The sequence below is a fragment of the Aspergillus neoniger genome, assembly GCF_003184625.1.
Source record: "Aspergillus neoniger CBS 115656 unplaced genomic scaffold BO87scaffold_64, whole genome shotgun sequence".
Lineage (NCBI taxonomy): Eukaryota > Fungi > Ascomycota > Eurotiomycetes > Eurotiales > Aspergillaceae > Aspergillus > Aspergillus neoniger.
Window position 1 is genome coordinate 1 of NW_020291192.1, and position 19,536 is coordinate 19,536.

Consider the following 19,536-nt stretch of genomic DNA (forward strand, 5'->3'; position numbering starts at 1 on the left):
TATATCAAATCCTCCATCAGAATTCATATATAGAAGCTCTTCGAAATCCATAATATTCGAGTACTTAGTAAGTACTTAGTAATTACTTGCCGTTAGACTGTAAATTATGAATTAAAAGAAAAGTTGAAATTCAGCGGGAAGATACAGTAATTATAAAGATCATGCGACTTGTTATTGATGACTAATGCTTGTTTTGATCACGTGTAAAGGGTAAGGATCACGCGACCCTTCCCGTAGGGTCACGCGACCTGTAGCCACGCAGAAAAGCGCAAAGCAGCGAAACTCAATATTAGTCATAGGGCTGGGGCGGATCTACCCGACGGTCGCAGTTCCAAATCCAATACTAGTCGCTCTCACTTGCAGATCTGATGACCCACTCGGGGGTAGTGGAGAAAAAGAAACGAGCGGTTCAGTCGCTGACCATCTCGTCATCCCACGACATGTAAGATCCAATTTGAAATACCATTTTGCCACTTTGGAAGACAGAAAAAACGCCACACGTTTGTCCTGTTGTATGCTCTCTTGTTGGATGCCCCTCTTTGGTGATCTTGCAAATACGTTATGGTCTCTACATTGAACTCTATATTTGCTATTCAACATACTTGGGGCTGTTCTTATGTCTTGTGCTTTGCTGCTTGCGAACTAACTAGTTGGCGCACGTGCTATTTCTTTTAGTAATATGTCCATATATTACAGCGATAAATATGTTGTACCGAATGCCGGAAATCTACGTGGCACTTATACCGCATATACGTATGAAATAGGAGTAGCGCTTGCAATCTTTATGCCCCGGGATGCAGCAGTTAATCTTCCTCTTTACTGCTTGATAGGCCTCGCCAGTTCGCGGGTTATATCATTGCCATCCCCAACCCAAGTTCCGCCGAGCAGATAGGACAACTGTTACCGTGTACAGATTACAGGATTATCAGCTAGAAAAATTCTGTATTTTGTATGTGATTCTGTAATATAGTACATTCAGGCTCTGGACGGGTCTCCGGGTCAAACCAGCGATATGGCGAAGTATAATACTAGTTTGAGGACTGGCGTGTCCTGTGTTCTATATTATATGTAGCAATTAATAGATGTATATCTAACTGGGTGGCCGGTACTGCCTCTTGCCAGGATAAATAACTAGCTAACAAAATATAACTAATTAAAACCAGCCCCAGGACAGGCGGAAGGAGATATTTATATGTTCTAATAGCAGGAGCTGACCAGGGGTAGCCATTCGCTTGGTCAACGTGCGGTCAGAAACCTTATATCTCAAGTCGCCCCGACATGTGTTTCACCTGGCGTATTACACCATGCGGATGCAGTCATGGGTAGGTTACAACCGGGCAGCAGTCACCGTGTAAGATTTGCCTCCGCGAAAGAGTCTCACCTGGGCTGGCTCAATGACCTCGAAGTCGGTCATCGTTAACAGCACCCCTTGGACCGTGATATAATATAAAATACAGAAGTAATAAATTCTGTATTAACTAGTAATAATAAATTCCAACTATTCCTATCTAGTTTCTTAGGTTATTTTCAGATTTTTTGGGTCGGGTCAGGTAGTTCTAATCAGAACCCAACCCAACACTATCTCTCTTATTCTCGTTGTTTAGATATACTACTAAATTTGGACTTATGCAGGCATTTTATTAATAAGACTGAACTGTCTTTTATAATAATACTAGCGCGATGGTAATTGTATACACAAACATGACTAAGCCGAACCGGGCCGATTACCTCCGGTTGCGTAATAACACACCCGGAACGGCCCTACGTCACGTGACTACATGGGTATAAGAGATAGTATACAAACAGATATATAATATATAACATAGTACTATTATAGTCTATAACTACTGTTGGCTGGGAAAATGGATCTCTGACTCATTAAATTATCAATCAAAATGTTAAAAAGAATATCCCTTAAAAATATCCAACTCAGCTGAAATCCCCGTACAAATTATATGCAGATTCCAGCTCAGAAGTCTCAGTATAATTGTTATTCTTACAACAGTATCTAGTATCTACAAACTGTGATAGAATAACCCAGCTGTCGGGCCCTTGGGCATCGGGATGACGTATTATAGTAGTCCTGGGAGTCGTGAGGTCATCGATGGTGGTTCTGCATCTTATCGACACCTAAAAGGTGCCGATTCCTCTGCAGGGGACTACTGATCCTTGAGGGATCAGTCTATCTCGTGGATATAGGCTACCTTTGTCATTATTAGACGAATCCATTGCGTTTGGTGGTTGATTCCTTACCTAGTCGACAGGCCTTCTACCCTGACAAGTAGATCCTATCACACAAACATTTCAATATGTTCTAGTTTTCGACAAGAGCAAACAAAGCTTTTGTAGGCCTTGAAAAAAAACTCTTTATTTATAAAAGCCTGAGCCTTTATAGCTGATCTGGAATCTAACCAGGATAAATTTCTTACTGGTATAATAATTCCTACTAAGCACATTATAACTTTTTTTACTTATCAAAGAAATTTGAAAATTTATTATACTTTATTTTTTCTGATCTAGTACTCTGGATCTCTATTCCGAGTTATCATAATTATTTAAGTTAACTTACTAATCAACTTTTGAATATATATCTTTAATAATGTCATATAACAACCTAGGGGTGTTGTCCACACAAGGCTAAAAATAAAAAGTGTGATAGGATCTACTTGTCAGGGTAGAAAGCCTGTCGACCAGGTAAGGAATCTGCCACGAAACACTATAGATTCGTAGAATAACGACAAGGTAGCCTATATCCACGGAGTAGACTGATCCCTTAGGGATCAGTAGTAGATCGATGAGAATCACTACTATATACTGAACGGAACGCTCGAGAACCACTGTCGATGACCTCACGACCCTGATGACCCCTATAATACGTCATTCCGATGCCTTTGGCTGCGATCAGCCGGTTCACCGATCTGTTCTATCACAAAAAGACCATCATTACCCGCAGCTACCTGCGGATCCCTAGAACCCTGCTTATATAGACATGTACACACGGGAGCAGGTGGTGTTTCACTACTTAGGCCATCCCTCAGGATAGTAACCTATCACAAATAATTATATTTTTCAGTATATCTCAGTGCACAGAGAAAGAAGCGAATATATAAAAAATAGAAAATACAGATTCTAATAAATAAAAGATAAAATAAGTTATAAGTCTTATATTTAATCTGTCTGACTGTCCTGGTCAGTATACTCCAGTAGCACAGTATATTTTGGAGAAATCTGTTCAGAATACTGACAGCGCGCCCCTGAATAACCCTGAAGATGACTGAATAAACTAATTAAAGTAGTGTCTGCTAATCTGGGACGCTCGGTGGCCACCAACATACACCTTCTTTTGTATGTATTTTGCTTTTTATTCTTCTTTCCTTTTTTACATAAAGAACGAAGAAAATCAAGCTTCTTATGTCATTGCGGAATTATGTGCGCCTTTGTTGTGGGAGGGGTAGTGATGGGGGCAAATAAAAACGCTGTACCCTGGAACACTATATGATGTAGGGTGAGCCCTGATGCCAAGTAGTATAATCATCATTTCCATTGATCGTCTCATATTTTTGCTTGCTTAGATTTGTATCGACTCTCGCGGGATTTATATACACATATACACGAGTGCAATCTGCCAGTGATCTTATATCTGTTAACCAAACTGATAAAACACAATGAGTTGCATCGTCCACTGACGAGCTACTTAGAGATAGTATATACCCGAGATCCATATAGATAACATCATCACAACATGAAACAAACAGAAGCGACTCATCCAGATAGTGGAACAAACAGCGTCACCACCACACATCAACCAGACCCATCCAATCAATGGCACTAAACCACTACAGACGCCCTACCCCTAACCCCCCCAACATCCTTCGTCTTAAACCTCGCCAACAGCCCTGCCAACGCATCTCGTCTCTCATTCATGCTCGCCAACTTCCCCCTCTGAATCTTTCCACTGACAGTCCGCGGGATCCTCTCAACAAAGAACACACCCCCATCCAACGCCTTATACGCTGCCAACCGCTGACGTGCAAAATCATACACCTCATCGGAACTAACTCTAGCACCCGGGGCTCTAGCTCGCACAACATACGCGCGGGGAGCCTCCGAACTCCCATCCGATAGACAGGTGCCGATGACTGCGACGTCCGCAATGAGTGGGTGCTGGAGCAGTACGGCTTCGATTTCAGCGGGGCAAACTTGGTATCTGGTTCCATGATTGTGTGCGTCAGTCAATGGAATAAAATGTCAATAGGGAAAGGAAGGGAATGAACATACCCCCGCACTTTAATCAACTCCTTTGTCCTGCCCACGATGAAATACTCCCCATTCTTGACATACGCCACATCGCCCGTATCGAACCACCCTTCAGCATCAACCATGGACTCATTACGTCCCAAGTATCCCGTGAATAGACCAGGCCCTCTCACATACAGCTGTCCCGGGACTTCATCATCCTTGATCACTTCAGCACCAGACACAAGTCTTGCCTCACACCCCGCAGTGATAGGTCCAATACTTCCCAAGTCACCCTGTCCTGGTCTGCCATTGGCAGGGTAGCGTTGTTGAAAGACAACTCCACACTCTGTCATACCCCAGACTTGTCCGGCACAGGCATCCGGATGCAACAAGTCCTGGAAGGCAGACATTGAGGCACGATCGATAGGGGCACCAGCAACGCCAATGTATCGGAGGGAGGAGAGGCGGGTTTTGACATCCTGAGTGGCAGGTGCTTGGTTGAGCATGTGCACCATGGCAGGGACGAGGTAGGTTTCGGTGATTTGGTATCGGTGGACAGTGGACAGGAAGAGAGGGAATTGGAAGTCACGCAGGAGGTAGAGAGGTTCCCCGTAGCGAATGGGGAAGAGGTGCGTCCAGAGGGAGCTGAAGAGGTGGAAGATAGGGAGGGAGATGAGACGCGTCACAGGGTAAGGAGAGGAATGGGCGATGGAGGCGTGCTGGGCTATCAGGGAGCCGTGGGAGAGGACGGCAGCTTTGGGAAGGCCGGTGGTGCCGCTTGTGGAGTAGAGGGCTGCTGGGGTGGAGGCTGCGGTTGCTGCGTCGGGGATGGGGAGGGGAGGGGAGGTGCCGTGCGACAGAAGGGCGAGGAGGGTGGTTTTGTCTGTAGCCTGAGGAGGAGGTACGGATGGGTCGTGTACGAAACGGATGGTCTCAGTGATGGTGGCATCATCAAGAAGGAGGATATGATCGTCAGGCAGTTTGTGCTTGTTAGCAATGGTACACACTGTTGAGAGTCCCTCTGGCTCGGTGATGATCCATTTAGGATGGGTAAGGGAGACGGTGTGATTAAGCTCTTGCAGTTGACTGTGTGGATTGGAGCCCATGTAGACGCCACCTGCGCCGATGATAGCAAGGAAAAGGGCTGTGTAGAGAACCTAATATAAACAAGGAAAGAAGATGTGAGACAAGAGACTTGCACAGTAGACTGAAATTGACGTACGTTGTTCCCCGTATGGAGTAAGACGCAGTCGCCACGACCAAGACCATGGGCCTTTAGCCCGGCAATCAGACTGTGCACCAAGAATCTAAACTGGGTGGCGTCGAGAGACCGAGAGGGCTCCTGGGGATCGATGAACAAGGGCTTGCAAAGATCATACTCCACCTGGGCGTCCAGGGAGAAAGTGACCACGTCATGAGAATGGGTGGACTTCATCGTGGGTACAGTGAACTGGAAGCAGGGATTTTGGGCAAGAGCAGAAGAGCAAACTCAAAGAAGTAGGTTGGGGGAAACCAAAGCTCTTATAGCCTTGTCGTCAGCAGAACCACCGGAGCCTACGGAGTCTACGGAGAAACTCATCGGAACAGGGTGCCTTCTACAAATCAGAATCATAGACAGGCTCCGGAAAATCCAGCATGTGAACCTGAAAGGGTTCCCGAATCCCAAAGCTGGATTGGCTAAGGTTCGCTAATAGCTAGCTAAGCCACATATCTTATATCTAATTATGCCCGCACCTGCGGCAGGAGTGCTGGGTCCAGCAGTTCAGCTGCATCGCGCGCTATGGTATCGATGGACAGCCCTCCCAGCAGCTTTAGTACCGGCACATCTACCCCCAGCTCTTTGGTAAACCAGACTCGCAGATCGACTGCAATGAGCGAGTCCACACCGACATCGGACAGTAGGGTCGAACCAGGTAAATCTGAATCCAGAGGCAATTGTAGCTTGCGCCGAACCTTCTCGGAAAATCCTGTGGCAATGATATCGGCCGCTTCGGTCAAGCTCGCTGCCGACTGCAGCTGGGTTTTGGTGGGAATATGATCCTGATTGCTTCCCAGGGTCTCCGACTGCCGGAAGTGGTGGACGTAGGGCCATAGAACGGGGTTCTTGTACCATATCACGTCGGGATATACCTCGGGGTCAGCCATAGGAATACCAGCTATGATGACCGGATCACGGCCAGAGTCGGGACGGCCGGCCAGGATGGCTTCTGAGAACTGCTCCAACAGGTCACGCTCGGATATGACCGATTTTCCGATAATTCTGACAAGATTCTCTCTCATCTGCGATCCCATGCGGGCTACATACCCGACGCCGTGCACTTCACCTGGATGGACAACGCTGCCAACTTGACCGCGGAGTCGTCGCTGAAGAACAAGCTCCTCCACAAATACCGAACTGGCGGCATAGATCGATTGGTTAAAATTACCTATGATACCGGCAATAGAGCCCATCAGGATAAAGAAATCTAAGTCGTCCTCTTGATAGAGCTCATCCAGTATTTTGCTCCCATCGACTTTGGGTTTCAAAACAGTGGTCACATCATCTAGGGTCGCTTTCGCAAAAGCGCCATCTTGAAGGACCATCGCAGCATTCACGATTCCACCAATTGGGGGAAGGTCTGCTTGAATGTGATTGTGTACGCGCAGGACCGAGGTACGATCCGTAACGTCCCTGGACCCATCAATGAGACTGTGTGCGATCGATCTCGGAGATATTCAACTTACATGGTCATGACAATGACTCGAGCACCAAGGGCCGACATCTCCTCGAGCCATCGAGGGTCAACGCTTGGGGATCGACTGGTAAGAACCAAGCATCGAGCGCCGCGGGTGATCATCCATTGGCAAACTGATCGTCCAAGATCACCGGTCATTCCGACTAACAGATATGTCTTGTAGGCATTCAAGTTTACAAGAGAACTAGCCGGTAGGGGATATGCCAAAACTGGCCCCGAATGCAGCCAGTTGACAATGATGGAGGGATCACTGCTGAGTGAGTATGACTGGATGTCACCGGGAGTAATCGTGGCAACAGTATTTTGCGAGCCTCCTTGCTGTTCTGCAAACAGACAGGACGTTGCCAATATATCTGCACAGGAATCACCTTTACCCTCTAGGTTTGAGACCGAAGAGTTGCCGTAGAACGTATGTAAGCCGTAGGTCGCTACTGCGGGAGGCAGCAAAGACTTAATTCGAGCGAGGGTGCTGTCTGTTTGGAGTCTGAAAGTGGTAAAAACCGAGACCCCATCAGGCAACAGGCGCGATATCGCACGCGATGAGCTACGTGGTGGTATGATAATCGTGGTTGGGCTTCTTCGGCTGACCTCAGTGCTTTTAATAAAGCGTACTTTGATCCCTTTCGCGGAAGCCATGACGGCCACTGCTTGTTGAAGAGAGGTGGCAGCTTCATCAACAAGAAGAACAGTATTGGCTGGTGTTGTGTTTACCAGGTGACGGGCAACCATAGCCGTAGCTACTTCGTGCAAGAATGCTGCGTCATGTTCCTCAGAGAGCCAGCTGGGGGCCGTTAAGCACCAGGATGCTGGTGTAGAAACGACCGAGCCATGATTGACAGACAGCGCTATAACACGCTTGCGAGTCTTCTGCTCTCGCCCCAAGACAATGTGTAGAAAGCCAGCAGACTGGACATGGATAGCGGAAAGAGTGGCATAATGAACCTGAATAAAAAGAATATCCCTGCTCTGCTGATTCGAATTCTGGTCTGCCAGGGCTCGCTGTGGCAATGAGACGAGGGTAAGGCTCGCCTTTTCAGGAATAACGTTGACAGGAACCGAATGGGGCTCAACATGGTCCATACTAGAAAACCCACGATTACTGAAGAGTCGTCGATTCATCGTACGGCTGGGCAGCACCCGAGGAATCATCATTATCCCGTTTTCTAGCCGGAGTTCCCATTCCGGATTTTCCGTGCAGTCTGCAAGGCTATAATCGCTGTAGACATCCGTGTGAACAAGTCGCATGAGTGTAGTGGCTAGGATACTAGTGTCAATAGCATCCAGGTCACTGATGGTGAGGTGCTGGAGTAGAGCGTGTGAATTTTCGCTCGATAAAGTGCGTAGAAGGCCTTTAGTCATGGCCTGATACGGCTGCTCGCCGGGATATCCAGTCGCAGTCCAGAGAATCTTCTTTGCAGTCCCGAACAGTGCCTGCAGACCGTGGAGACGTTCTGCGGTAACCCCTTGGAGGCAGGGACTATCCATGTCGGACAAAACCAAAACCGCCGCCTTTGATGCATCGGGCGGAGGTATGAAGGCTTCAAGCGTAACCGCATGGCTGATTCGAGCAAAAAAAGGGGCCACAAGATCCCGGACCTGTGTGACTAAACGTTCTGTATGGGCACAGGAACCTCCGACTAAGATGAGATCCGAGTACTGTCCCGTGGCGGGCACCGACAATGGATACTGCAACTTCGAAATATGGCTGTCAACGGCCTGAGCGCTAAAGATCGCAAGCGCTGTCTGAGCCATTACATCTGGAGGTGATACAGTTTCGAGCCCACCGAAGCCTGTATTTTGCAGCACTTGATCCCAGGTGTCACTGGAGACCATGGGCCCCCAGGGGCGACCGTCATGTTCTCCTAACCACCACCCCTCAAACGCGCCAAAAACGGCCGACACGGCAACATCTTCGGTGTTGGTTATCTCAAGCACAGCGACTCGTCCACCGGGTTTTAGTAACCGACGAACATGGGTCATGGTATTAGTTAAGGAACGGGTAGCGTGCAGTACGTTGCTCGCAATGACCAAATCATACGCATGCTCGGCAAAGCCCTGTTCTGTCGGATCCCGCTCTAGATCTAACACCTGGTATATGAACCGATCATTATGTGTCTCAAAAGCGCCTTGGGCTTCTTCGAAAAAGGCCGCTGAGATGTCGGTGAAGGTGTATGAATGATAGTCCCGTCCAATTCGGGCGAGCACTTCTCGTGTCGCTGAGCCTGTTCCAGCCCCAACCTCAAGAATTTTCATGCGAGGGTACCGGAAGGCCAATTGACTTACGACATCCGCAAGACTGCAAGTCATCATCCGAACCGCGTAATCCTGATAGAATCGAGTCAGAAGATCATCGCGGCGTAGCTCTTCCATTATGTTGGCTTGGCCACGCAGCCACCCTATGAGTTTTGGACCTGTAACTTCTAAGACCGCCAGGTGGTATTTTATGGCTTGTCTCTGACTTGCTGAGATGGAAGAGGTGTAATCACCCCTGAGCCATTCGGCAGGATAGTGGGGATGGGTACCAGCCTGCACCCTGGATAACATCATATCCATCCAGGCTACATAACGGCCTCGGAGCCAATCCAGCCGTTGCCGATCCTCAGCTGTTAGCTGATGTTGCGTGTCCCTCAGGTAAAGCAGAGCTAGGCGATTCATCTCGTCGTAGCAGCCTGGGAGACTAGGGGGCCTGGAAAGCGTCGCGTTGGGCAGCAAAGGACCCCACTTCCGTTCTGCAAATGTCGTGATATCGTCCAAACTGGGCTGGGCGAGGGGAGCGATCTCAACACCCTCTATTTGGACTAGTCCATGACCCTCATTATCGAACAGATCGATATCACCGCGTATTCCTGAGCTATCGGTCCAGGACACCGTGGCCGCTACTTCGTACGGGCCACGGAGAGTTTGCCCGCTGCTGACTCGGTAGAAAGAAGGGTTAAATATTGTGCTCGCGATTCTAGTGGGGAGATATAGCCTGGATAATTGGCCGTCGTTAGGATCCCCCATCGCCGCCATTATGGCCTGGAGGCCAGTGTCCAACGTGGCAGGATGAATTAGAAGCGCTGACCCAGCATTGAAGACTGGTATCTTGGCATTCGCAAGGTCCTTTCGACGCCATATGTTTTGAAGGGTGCGAAATATACCTGAGTAGCCATACCCTAGGCCATCTAATTGCTGGTAGAACTCGTCTGAATCCACAGGGCGCAATCCTGGGGGTATCGGACCCAATGACGGCAAGAGTGTTGCATCTGGCTCGCCAAATGTCATCTCTAGGCGACCGGATGCACAACAATGGAAGACATCATCATTGAGGCTCGATTGGCAGGTGAACACACCGGTTACTTTGTGGCCATTGTTATGCGTTCGATAGAAGGTAAACAGCGTCTCAACGCCAGAGGAGTTATCAGGTACGGTGATCGCGCGATCAATGACAAGCTCACGTATCTCAACAACTTGGAGCAGCCGCTCGTCTGCAACAATGCGGGCCGCCTCTAGAGCCATGACAAGATACCCTGTAGCGGGAAACACAACTTGGGATTGCACTTGGTGGCCGTCCATCCATTCTAAGTCCTGCACCCGCAAGAAGTTACGCCAGCGCCACTCTGCGTCGCCAGTTTCAGGGGTAAGGGCGCCAAGGAGGGGGTGGATGGGATGCCGACGATTGATGCGCGTGCTCGATAGACGTGGAACGGCCCAGTACCTTTGGCTGTGGTCCCATGGATATGTGGGAAGATCGACAAGATAGTTCAACTTCATAGACGGCGAAAAGAGCCGGATGTATGATGATACATCCAGAGTTTCGGTTCCTAGGTTCGCCCAGAACGAGCCCACCGCGAGTGCCAAGGCTTCGATACCACCAAACTTGCGATTAGCCATTCCAAAGTAAGGAACATCGGCTTCGTCAGGCTTTATGGACGACAGCGTTTGCTTGGTGGGTCCCTGAAGAGCAGCATGGGGTCCCACCTCTACAATGGCATCCATCTCGGGGAGATCTCTTATAGCAGCTGACAATGCCTGAGAGAAGAGCACAGGGCGAAGCATATTATCACTCCAGTATTGGATGTCAAGGTTATCCATGACTTGGTCCTCGAAAACACTGGAAAACCACTTAGTGTCAGAGAAGCCTTGGCGTGCCTGGATCTGGCACTGCTTCATGGATTGGACATATGGATCAGCACAAGGGATCATATGGCTAGAGTGATAGGCCGTATCGACACGCAAACGCCGTGCTGAATAGCCGAGGCTCTCTATGACCCATTCCAACTCAATGATCAGGTCACTGTCGCCTGAGAAAGTGACACTGGTAGGAGAATTGAAGGCAGCCACGGTAATAGTGCCTGATTGGGCCGCGTCGCTACACATGGCCTCTGCCTGGTCCCAAGGTGCACTAACTGCTAGCATAGCACCAGACTTTCCCTGAGAGCCAGCATGTTGTGCTGCCACTCCTCGTAAATAGGCGATTCGAATAGCGTCTCTTAGGGTCAGCCGACCTGCCGCATATGCTGCACCGATCTCACCGGATGAGTGCCCGACAACTGCCGCGAATTCTATCCCAAGTGACCACAGAATGTTGACCTGGATAATTTGCAGCGCTGTACGCACTGGTAGCGAAACTGCCGCTGAGTTGAGCCGAGAGGTTGCATCAGGAGCGGAAAGTTCATCTAGAAGAGAAAAAGTAGGTTTGTACTCTACCGGAAGAGTATCCAGGGCCTGCTGCAGCTCCTTCATCCAAACCTGAGCTTCCGAGCATTGAGAGATAACATCTAGGCCCATTTGTGGCCATTGTGCGCCTTGACCCGTAAAAACACCTAATATCTTCTTTGGCCCAGGAGTGAGTCGTCGTGTGATGGTTGAGGAAGTATCAGCAGAGCGTCGCTGCACCTCACTGCTTAGGACCTCCCGAAGTGTCTCATTGGTGCCTGCAGTAAGAAATAGACGATGACTCAAGGTCGATCGCTTCTTGAGGAGAGAAGCGGCTAGCTCCAGTAAGTTCACTCTAGGGTGCTCCTCCAAATACCTGACGTAATCTCGTAGGACCGCGGTGAGCGAGGCTTCAGATGCAGCTGAAAACACGAATGGGAGTATTTCCGGTGTTACAAGCTCGCAACCTGATGATGATGATAATGATGATGAAGCCCCGCTAAAGCTCTCCAGAATAACGTGCGCGTTGGCACCCCCGAACCCGAATGAGTTGACCGAAACCCGTCGTGGAGACCCGGATGGAAGATCTGGCCAGGGAAGTGCTTGGGTTGGGACTTGAAGATGAGTGGTGTATGGAGCCACTAGGGGGCTGAGTTCGTTGAAGAGTAGGTTAGGCGGTATAACACCATGTTGGATTGCGAGTGATGCTTTGAGAACCCCTGCAATTCCTGCTGTGCCTTCCGCATGGCCTGCAACGCTTTTAATGGAGCCCACATATATAACGTCGTCAGGCGGGGAGCCATCGTCAAAGAAAGCAGAGGTAATCCCAAATGCTTCTTGTGGATCACCCGCGAGTGTTCCTGTCCCATGGGCTTCGAAAAATTGGCAGCGGTCTTCACGGCGAAGGGGGTTGAGACCAGCGCGCGCATATGTTGAGCGAATGAGATCCCGCTGCGCTTCACCATTCGGCAGGGTCAGTGCCTCAGTACGTCCGTCAGAGTTCACACCAGTAGAGCGGATGACACATTCAATTGGATCACCGTCAGCAACTGCATCCTGCAGGCGCTTCAGCACGAGCGCGGCCACCCCTTCGCCTCGGGCATAGCCATCCGCATGGGCATCCCACATGCGACAGCGCCCTGTAGGTGACAGCATTTGCATCTGAGACTCCCCAATAAAGGGATCTGGGGAAAGAATCAGGTTGCTGCCCACGACAACTGCGAGTGTACAGTCACCATTGTGTAAAGCCTCTGCCGCCAGGTGCAGTGCTACTAAGCTGGAGGAGCATGCCGTGTCAAGGACAAATGAGGGCCCATGCCAATCGAAAAAGTATGAGATCCGATTGGCAAGAATCGAGGGTGTTGTACCTGTGACTGAGAAAGGGCGCAGCAGATTTAGATCTGCATTGAGAAGGGATTGATAATCATTGCTCATGGAACCACAATAAACTCCCGTGGATGAGCCCTGCAGATGTTGCAGTGGCAGCCCGGCCCTTTCGAGAGATTCGTATACTACTTCCATGAGCAGTCGCTGCTGAGGGTCCATTGATGCGGCCTCCGCAGGAGAGACCTTGAAGAAGGGGGCATCAAACGTTCGGATATCCTCTTGGAGAAAGTAGGCCTCGGGAGCAACCAGCATGCCAGGCCGGGCCTTGCCAGCTTGGTAGTAGGCGTCCGCGTTGAATCGGTCAGTAGGAGGCTTGGAGGCGACATCGCGCGGATTTTTCAGTAGTTCCCAGAGTCGAGAGGGCGAGGTGGCCGACCCAGGGAATCGGCAGCCTGTGCCGATGATAGCGATTGGCTCTGTTCGTGTCATCGGGAGTAACTGAAAAGTCGCTGTTCGAATAAACAAGAGAGATGTACAAGAGAGTAATGGATGTCGTTAGAGATCTCAGAAGGACTCGAAGCCTTTGGTGGGCTTGGGGTATATAAGGGCATAAGCTGGGGTGATGGTTTGCATGGTGAGAAGGTGACCCATGATCGAACGTGGTGACAAATATATTGCAATGCAAAAATACAACCCAGCAGTACGTTTTGCATAGGATCATCTCTCCGCCACGCATTATACCGCCTTCGCTTTGCTTCTTGTTTGGCTCGCCAGCGGGGTCTGATACCGACCCCTCATAAAACCCCACCCGGGGGCTATCTAATTGGAATCCCGAAGGAGTTCGCAATAACTTCTCGGTATATTGTCAGGATTACCCGGCGAAGACGCCACCGCATGCAGCTAGATGTCTGTGAATGCAGTGTGATTAGGAGTGACGATGGTGTCAATCGATATGTGCTGAGGAGCGGGGACGGATGGGGTGTTGTTTGGCGAACCCACAAAATCATGTGGAAGACGAACTATCATCGGCAGGATCGAGTGATCGACGGAGGGTCAAGTTTAGACCCACGTCAGCAGGGTAATCAAGCGTCTTCTCGGTTCTTCTTTTGTTTGTCGCCGACTTCGTATAAGATAAGAGCTGCTGCTCTGGTCATTGTACCTAATCAATAATATTCAAATGAACGTCCGCCTACTGAACAATATACCGGACGAGCAAGCCGCTTCGACAATCCAAGATGCCGGGCTGGGAATCCTACTCAGGCCTTACGCTCATCCCCTACGATCTTGTTGTTCACTGGTTCAATGACAATTATGTGTGGAGGTGCCCTTTGCCAGTTCTTAGTGCCTTCTTTGCAGCGAATACGGGACCTCGTCATATGGATATTGGTGTTGGTACTGGGCTCTTCCCTGCACATTATCGCGACCAGATGCGGCAGAGACACCAAGAGTGGCCTCAGAAATTGGCCTTGGTTGATATGAACCCTTCCTGCCTGCAAAAGGCTGCCGCGCGCATCGACTGTCCGAGCAAGACCGAATGTGTGCGGGCTAGTGTTCTGGAGCCATTCGCCATCCCGGCTGGGCAAGGGACTCTCGGCGCATCACCCAAGTTTGACTCCATATCTCTGATGTACATGCTTCATTGTTTGCCACCACCAACAGATCGCAAAGCAGCTGTGTTTGCGCACCTGAAGCACCACTTGACCCCAGAAGGGACTCTGTTTGGTGTCACTATCTTGGGCTATGGTACACAGCACAATCTGCTCGGGCGGCTGACCATGCGCTTCCTCAACTGGAGGGGAGATTTTGGAAATGCAGATGATAGGCCGGAGGTATTTGTCAAGGCCCTGGAAGAGGAGTTCGAGGAGGTCGAGACCCATATTGTGGGAGTGGTGCTGCTGTTCCGGGCTCGCAAGCCGCGGTTAGCCTGAGCCACTTGTTAGATGTGTGGCCCCGAAACGTCCAATGTAGTCTACTTCGAGGAGGGTGATGTCATGGAGTCGAGCGAGCTGTGACTACTCTCACAAATTGAATCTCCTTCAGAGGCCAAGACGTGTGTCTGGTGCCTTAGTAATGCTGGGATATTTGTTTTCCTTGTCATATCCTAAGGTCACGATGCATTCCGGACTTGTGCGTTATTAGCAAATGAGTGTTAGAAAAGTCCGAAGAATTCAGTGACTCTAGCATTGTGATATCATCTTTCAAAACAAACATGAGTAGAAAGTAAATGACCAGACCGTGTATACAGGATTCCAATGGCACAGGGAAAGAACGAAAGCCGGGGTTTCCAATCTTGGAAGGCGCCTGAACTGTGAGGAGATGGACGAATCGGCTTGAGGAAGCGGGGCGCCGACCTTTCCTCAGCTTGCCGATCCTTCGGCCTCGTTTCTTTTGCAAGATCGTGACTTGAAATCGACAGACACAGGATGCAATGGACAAACCGGTTACGGAGTTATTAATCCCGACGCCGATGCTGACACGCAGGGCTAGTACATGCATAGAGGCCCTCAATATGAGGGGGTGATAAGAAGGCCAGGCTTTGCTACCGTATTACTGCCACAATTCAGCAGAATAGTCGATCAACATGGAAGAGAACCCGTGCCAGATCCAGTCCGGACTGGGAACGAACGAATTATCCACTCCATTGATTCTTTTCCACGATGCAGGCGGCACTGTGTTTCCTTATTTCTGCCTGGGAGAGCTGCACCGGCCGCTTTACGGCATTGGCAACACTCATTTCGATCACGGAGGCAAATGGGACCATGGAATTCGTCAAATGGGAGTTGTTTATGCACACCTCCTTCGGTCGGTCATCGGGTCCGGGGAAGTCATCCTGGGAGGTATGATGAAATGTTTTAGCGCTTACGCGGAATATCTGGCACTAACAATGAATTGCTTTTGGCACAAAGGATGGTCTCTCGGCGGCAGCGTTGCTTTAGAAGTTGCATCTCGACTAATGAAACTTCCCCAGTACACGGTGCAGGGTGTCATCATGATCGACAGTGTCTTCCCGACTGCCAAGGTCACAGACCAGTATCCCCGCACGATCGCTGATGTTGCTGCCAGCTTCCATCTGCCGGCCCGAATGTCCGATCCCCGGCGGGTACAAGCGCAGCAATGCATTCTGTACGCTCACCAGATGCAGCGTGACTGGCGACCGCCACAATTTTCGTCAGGTCTGCCTCCCGCAATACTCATACGCGCAGCCGATCCGGTACATCTTGACCCCGAAGCGGAGCCCCACTACATCGATCTCATCCGGGACTGGACGTACCTGGGATGGGAGGAGTACGATACGAGCTTCATCAAAGCTTGCTTGGAGATCCCAGGCAACCATTTTACCATATTTGATGATCAACATGTCTGACCTCCTTTGGCATTTGTCATGACCTTGCTGATGATGCTGCAGTGTCACCAAACAACGGCCAAAATTGGGGAAGCTTGCGCAATGTTGACCCGACCGCAGCAGCCAAATCCCGAATGATCGACAGTGCATCAATCTAGATGCAGTGATTCATCGAGAGCATAAGCACATCGAAGTCGAGTCGACTTGCGTATTGCATCTTAATAGGTCATCTCTTGGGAACGAGGCGTATCTGTTCAATTGGATGTTGTTGGAATCCTGGCTCTGTAGATAGCAATGCTGGCAACGGAGCTGAACCGGGCCGGCCTGGGAACATGAGCCGGTCTGATTGCTTATCCCGAGACACGCTTCTGCGTAATGATAGTCTATTGATGCACCAATCCATTTGAATATTTTCACAGCCAATTGCATCCCTTCTCAGCTGGTGGCGACTGCACAAGTGATGCAGTAACTTATTTGTAACTGCCGAGGGTTCCTCATCGAAGCGAGCACCTCATGCGCGCCGTCACTTCCAGATAAGGACCGCAGAGAATTGCAGAAGATATAGAATTCATATATTTATTAGGGTGGAAGCCCGAGCCACAGTGGAGATTGAAGATCCAGAGTCGTCAAACACATCAGTATACCCACCATGCTTGATAAACACATACCTGATGGTCACTTAGAGACAACAAGTGCCCACTGGAGAGATCTGAATCAAATTGTTCAGAATGGAGAACTCAGTATCGACGGCTATAGCCTTAGTCTTGCCGATGTTGTCGCGGTAGCAAAGTTAGCCAACATCCCACTCAATAACATCTACTCACACGAATGCGCCTAACATCTGAGATAGATACGGCTGCCAGCCTCGACTTACCGAGAAGCCTGAGACGATCGATGCTATTAATGGGAGTGTGATAGCACTAGCCGAATGCCTTCAAGATGGGCATCATATCTACGGTGTGTCGAGCCTTCGAATCAAATCTTAGATGGTATTGGAATTGACCAACGATCTATCAGGTGTCAATACTGGATTCGGGGGGAGTGCTGACTCACGGACGAACCAGACGACCACTTTGCAGAGCTCTCTCCTTCAGCTACTCCAAAGCGGCATTCTTACCACATCTGATACTACCAATGAAGGCCTACAACCCAAATTACAAGAGCAAAGCTCCCACTCCATGCCTTCCGAATGGGTCAAGGCGACTATGCTTGTAAGGAGCAATTCAGTTGCCCGGGGCCATTCGGCCGTGTCACTGCCCGCAATTAGTGCAATCTTGCGGTTGATTCGTGAGGATGTCATCCCTGTAATTCCTCTTCGGGGAACTATTTCCGCATCAGGGGATCTCATGCCCCTCGCATACGTTGTCGGGGCGATTGAAGGGAGTCCCGGAATCTATGTGCGTGTCAAGGACGGGTCGGAGCATCATGTTGTCACGGCTCAGAAGGCACTGCAGACAATTGGTGCTAAGGGTGTCACACTGGGACCCAAAGAAGGCCTTGGTTTGGTTAACGGCACAGCCGCTTCGGGTGCTCTTGCCGGCTTAGTGCTCTATGAGGCGCATCAGCTGGCCGTACTTGCGCAGGCAGTTACTGCCCTTACAGTTGAGGCCATACAAGGGAGCACAGAAAGTTTTCATCCTTTTATCGCTCGGGTGCGTCCGCATGAAGGCCAGATTGAAGCCGCGGAAAACATTTTGTCCCTGCTGAAAGGCTCTCTACTTGCCAGGGGAAGTAGTACCACGCAAACTAGGACGGGGCTTGTCCAAGATCGTTATTCTCTTCGAACAGCCAGTCAATGGATTGGACCCCAACTGGAGGATCTTCTTCTCGCTGATCGGCAAGTCCAGGTGGAGCTCAATTCAACATCGGATAACCCGCTTATTGATACTGGCTCGAAGACCTTTTACACCGGAGGTAACTTCCAAGCAACCTCGATTACTTCAGCAATGGAGAAGACCCGACTTGCGTTGCAAATGTTCGGGAAAATGTTGTTTGTTCAGTGCAACGAGATGATCGACCCCAACCTGAACAATGGTCTGCCCACTAATCTAGTCGCTGACGACCCCAGCCTTTCCTTCACTATGAAGGGGGTAGATATCAACATGGCGGCCTACATGTCTGAGTTAGCGTATCTCGCCAATCCAGTTAGCTCCCACGTTCAGACCGCAGAGATGCAGAACCAAGCGCTCAACTCACTAGCATTTGTTTCAGCACGGTATACTATGAAGGCGGTTGATATTGTGTCAATGATGGGCGCGTGTGCACTATACGTCGCTTGCCAAGCCCTCGACCTACGTGTCCTGCAACTCCGCTTTTTTGAGAGGCTTCAGAGTGCTGCTAGAGATATCGCAAACGAAGCTTTTGAGAAGGTGCTTGAGCCACATGAAATAGACAAGGTATCGGATCATCTTTCCGAAGCGTTCCAGAATTCTTGGCCATTGACTTCACGTCTCGACCTAACCGATCGCTGCAAGCGCGTGGGCGAGATGTTCGTCCCCGTGCTTTTTGGGGCTCTTTTGGAGATTGTCCCACAGGATCGGCAAAATTCCGATTTATTTACAGCAATTTATGCATGCAAGATGATGAGTGTCCTCAAGCTTGAAGCTGTTTATCGAGAGGTGTTCGCCGAATTTTGCACTTTGCAACCAACAGCCGACTTCCTCGGAATAGGGACAAAGGAGATCTATACGGCCATTCGACACGAACTTCAAGTCCCCTTCCACCAGGGGTTCGTTGAACACCCCTCGGCGAGCCAAAATGATTTGCCAGAGACAATCAATGGTAGAGCCAAGAAGACTGTAGGGGGGTGGATATCAGTTGTATATGAAGCTTTGCGAAACGGTACGCTGAGTGGCACAATCCTAAATTCATTTCAGCAATAGAAACCGGACAATATTGGCATAATGGAAGCGGGTATAGCCATTTCAACAAGGTCAAGGGATGACACCAGCCTCTGATCCTACTCGAGGGTTACCGGCATCCTGGGCACTTGATACAGCAAGACTCATAGATCATATTCGTCGCTGAAAAAGCCTTAGATAGCCAATACAGGTACTTGAGAGAATTATAATGGCTGCATTGATTATATTGATGATCAAATTCAAAGATGTGTAGTTGTCAAAAGTCAAGACGCAACCTTGCTGAAGCAGTTCATCGAAAATTGGGAAAAACGCGAAGTTTTCACCTCTTGACCGTCATTGTGAGGGTCGTCTAGATGAGGGGAACAGGTTTGAATGACGGTACTGTGAATACATT

The 19,536-nt window shown here is 49.7% G+C and overlaps 5 protein-coding genes across 5 annotated transcripts; 3 read left to right on the forward strand and 2 right to left on the reverse strand.

Moving 5' to 3' along the window:
- Nucleotides 1-3,757: 3,757 nt before the first annotated feature.
- Nucleotides 3,758-5,696, reverse strand: BO87DRAFT_346450 (adenylate-forming enzyme AfeA). The gene is made up of 3 exons (XM_025620903.1): nt 5,462-5,696; nt 4,279-5,396; nt 3,758-4,207 (listed from the first exon to the last, which is right to left on the reverse strand). The coding sequence occupies exons 1-3, from the start codon at nt 5,672-5,674 to the stop codon at nt 3,829-3,831; spliced, it is 1,710 nt and encodes a 569-aa protein (XP_025474031.1). The 5' UTR covers nt 5,675-5,696; the 3' UTR covers nt 3,758-3,828.
- Nucleotides 5,697-5,950: 254 nt separating this feature from the next.
- Nucleotides 5,951-13,427, reverse strand: BO87DRAFT_451142 (polyketide synthase; the record flags this gene model as incomplete). The annotated part of the gene is made up of 3 exons (XM_025628445.1): nt 5,951-6,910; nt 6,964-11,761; nt 11,858-13,427. The coding sequence occupies 3 exons, from the start codon at nt 13,425-13,427 to the stop codon at nt 5,962-5,964; spliced, it is 7,317 nt and encodes a 2,438-aa protein (XP_025474032.1). The 3' UTR covers nt 5,951-5,961.
- Nucleotides 13,428-14,123: 696 nt separating this feature from the next.
- Nucleotides 14,124-14,997, forward strand: BO87DRAFT_381237 (class I SAM-dependent methyltransferase). The gene has a single exon (XM_025624483.1). It carries the CDS (start codon nt 14,174-14,176, stop codon nt 14,864-14,866), a length of 693 nt encoding a protein of 230 aa, XP_025474033.1. The 5' UTR covers nt 14,124-14,173; the 3' UTR covers nt 14,867-14,997.
- Nucleotides 14,998-15,361: 364 nt separating this feature from the next.
- Nucleotides 15,362-16,600, forward strand: BO87DRAFT_346456 (thioesterase domain-containing protein). Its single transcript, XM_025620904.1, has 3 exons — nt 15,362-15,775; nt 15,845-16,296; nt 16,345-16,600. The coding sequence occupies exons 1-3, from the start codon at nt 15,520-15,522 to the stop codon at nt 16,417-16,419; spliced, it is 783 nt and encodes a 260-aa protein (XP_025474034.1). The 5' UTR covers nt 15,362-15,519; the 3' UTR covers nt 16,420-16,600.
- Nucleotides 16,601-16,930: 330 nt separating this feature from the next.
- On the forward strand, nt 16,931-19,163 carry BO87DRAFT_463695 (aromatic amino acid ammonia-lyase; the record flags this gene model as incomplete). Its single annotated transcript, XM_025629250.1, has 3 exons — nt 16,931-17,070; nt 17,132-17,238; nt 17,299-19,163. 3 exons carry the CDS (start codon nt 16,931-16,933, stop codon nt 19,161-19,163), a joined length of 2,112 nt encoding a protein of 703 aa, XP_025474035.1.
- Nucleotides 19,164-19,536: the final 373 nt, after the last annotated feature.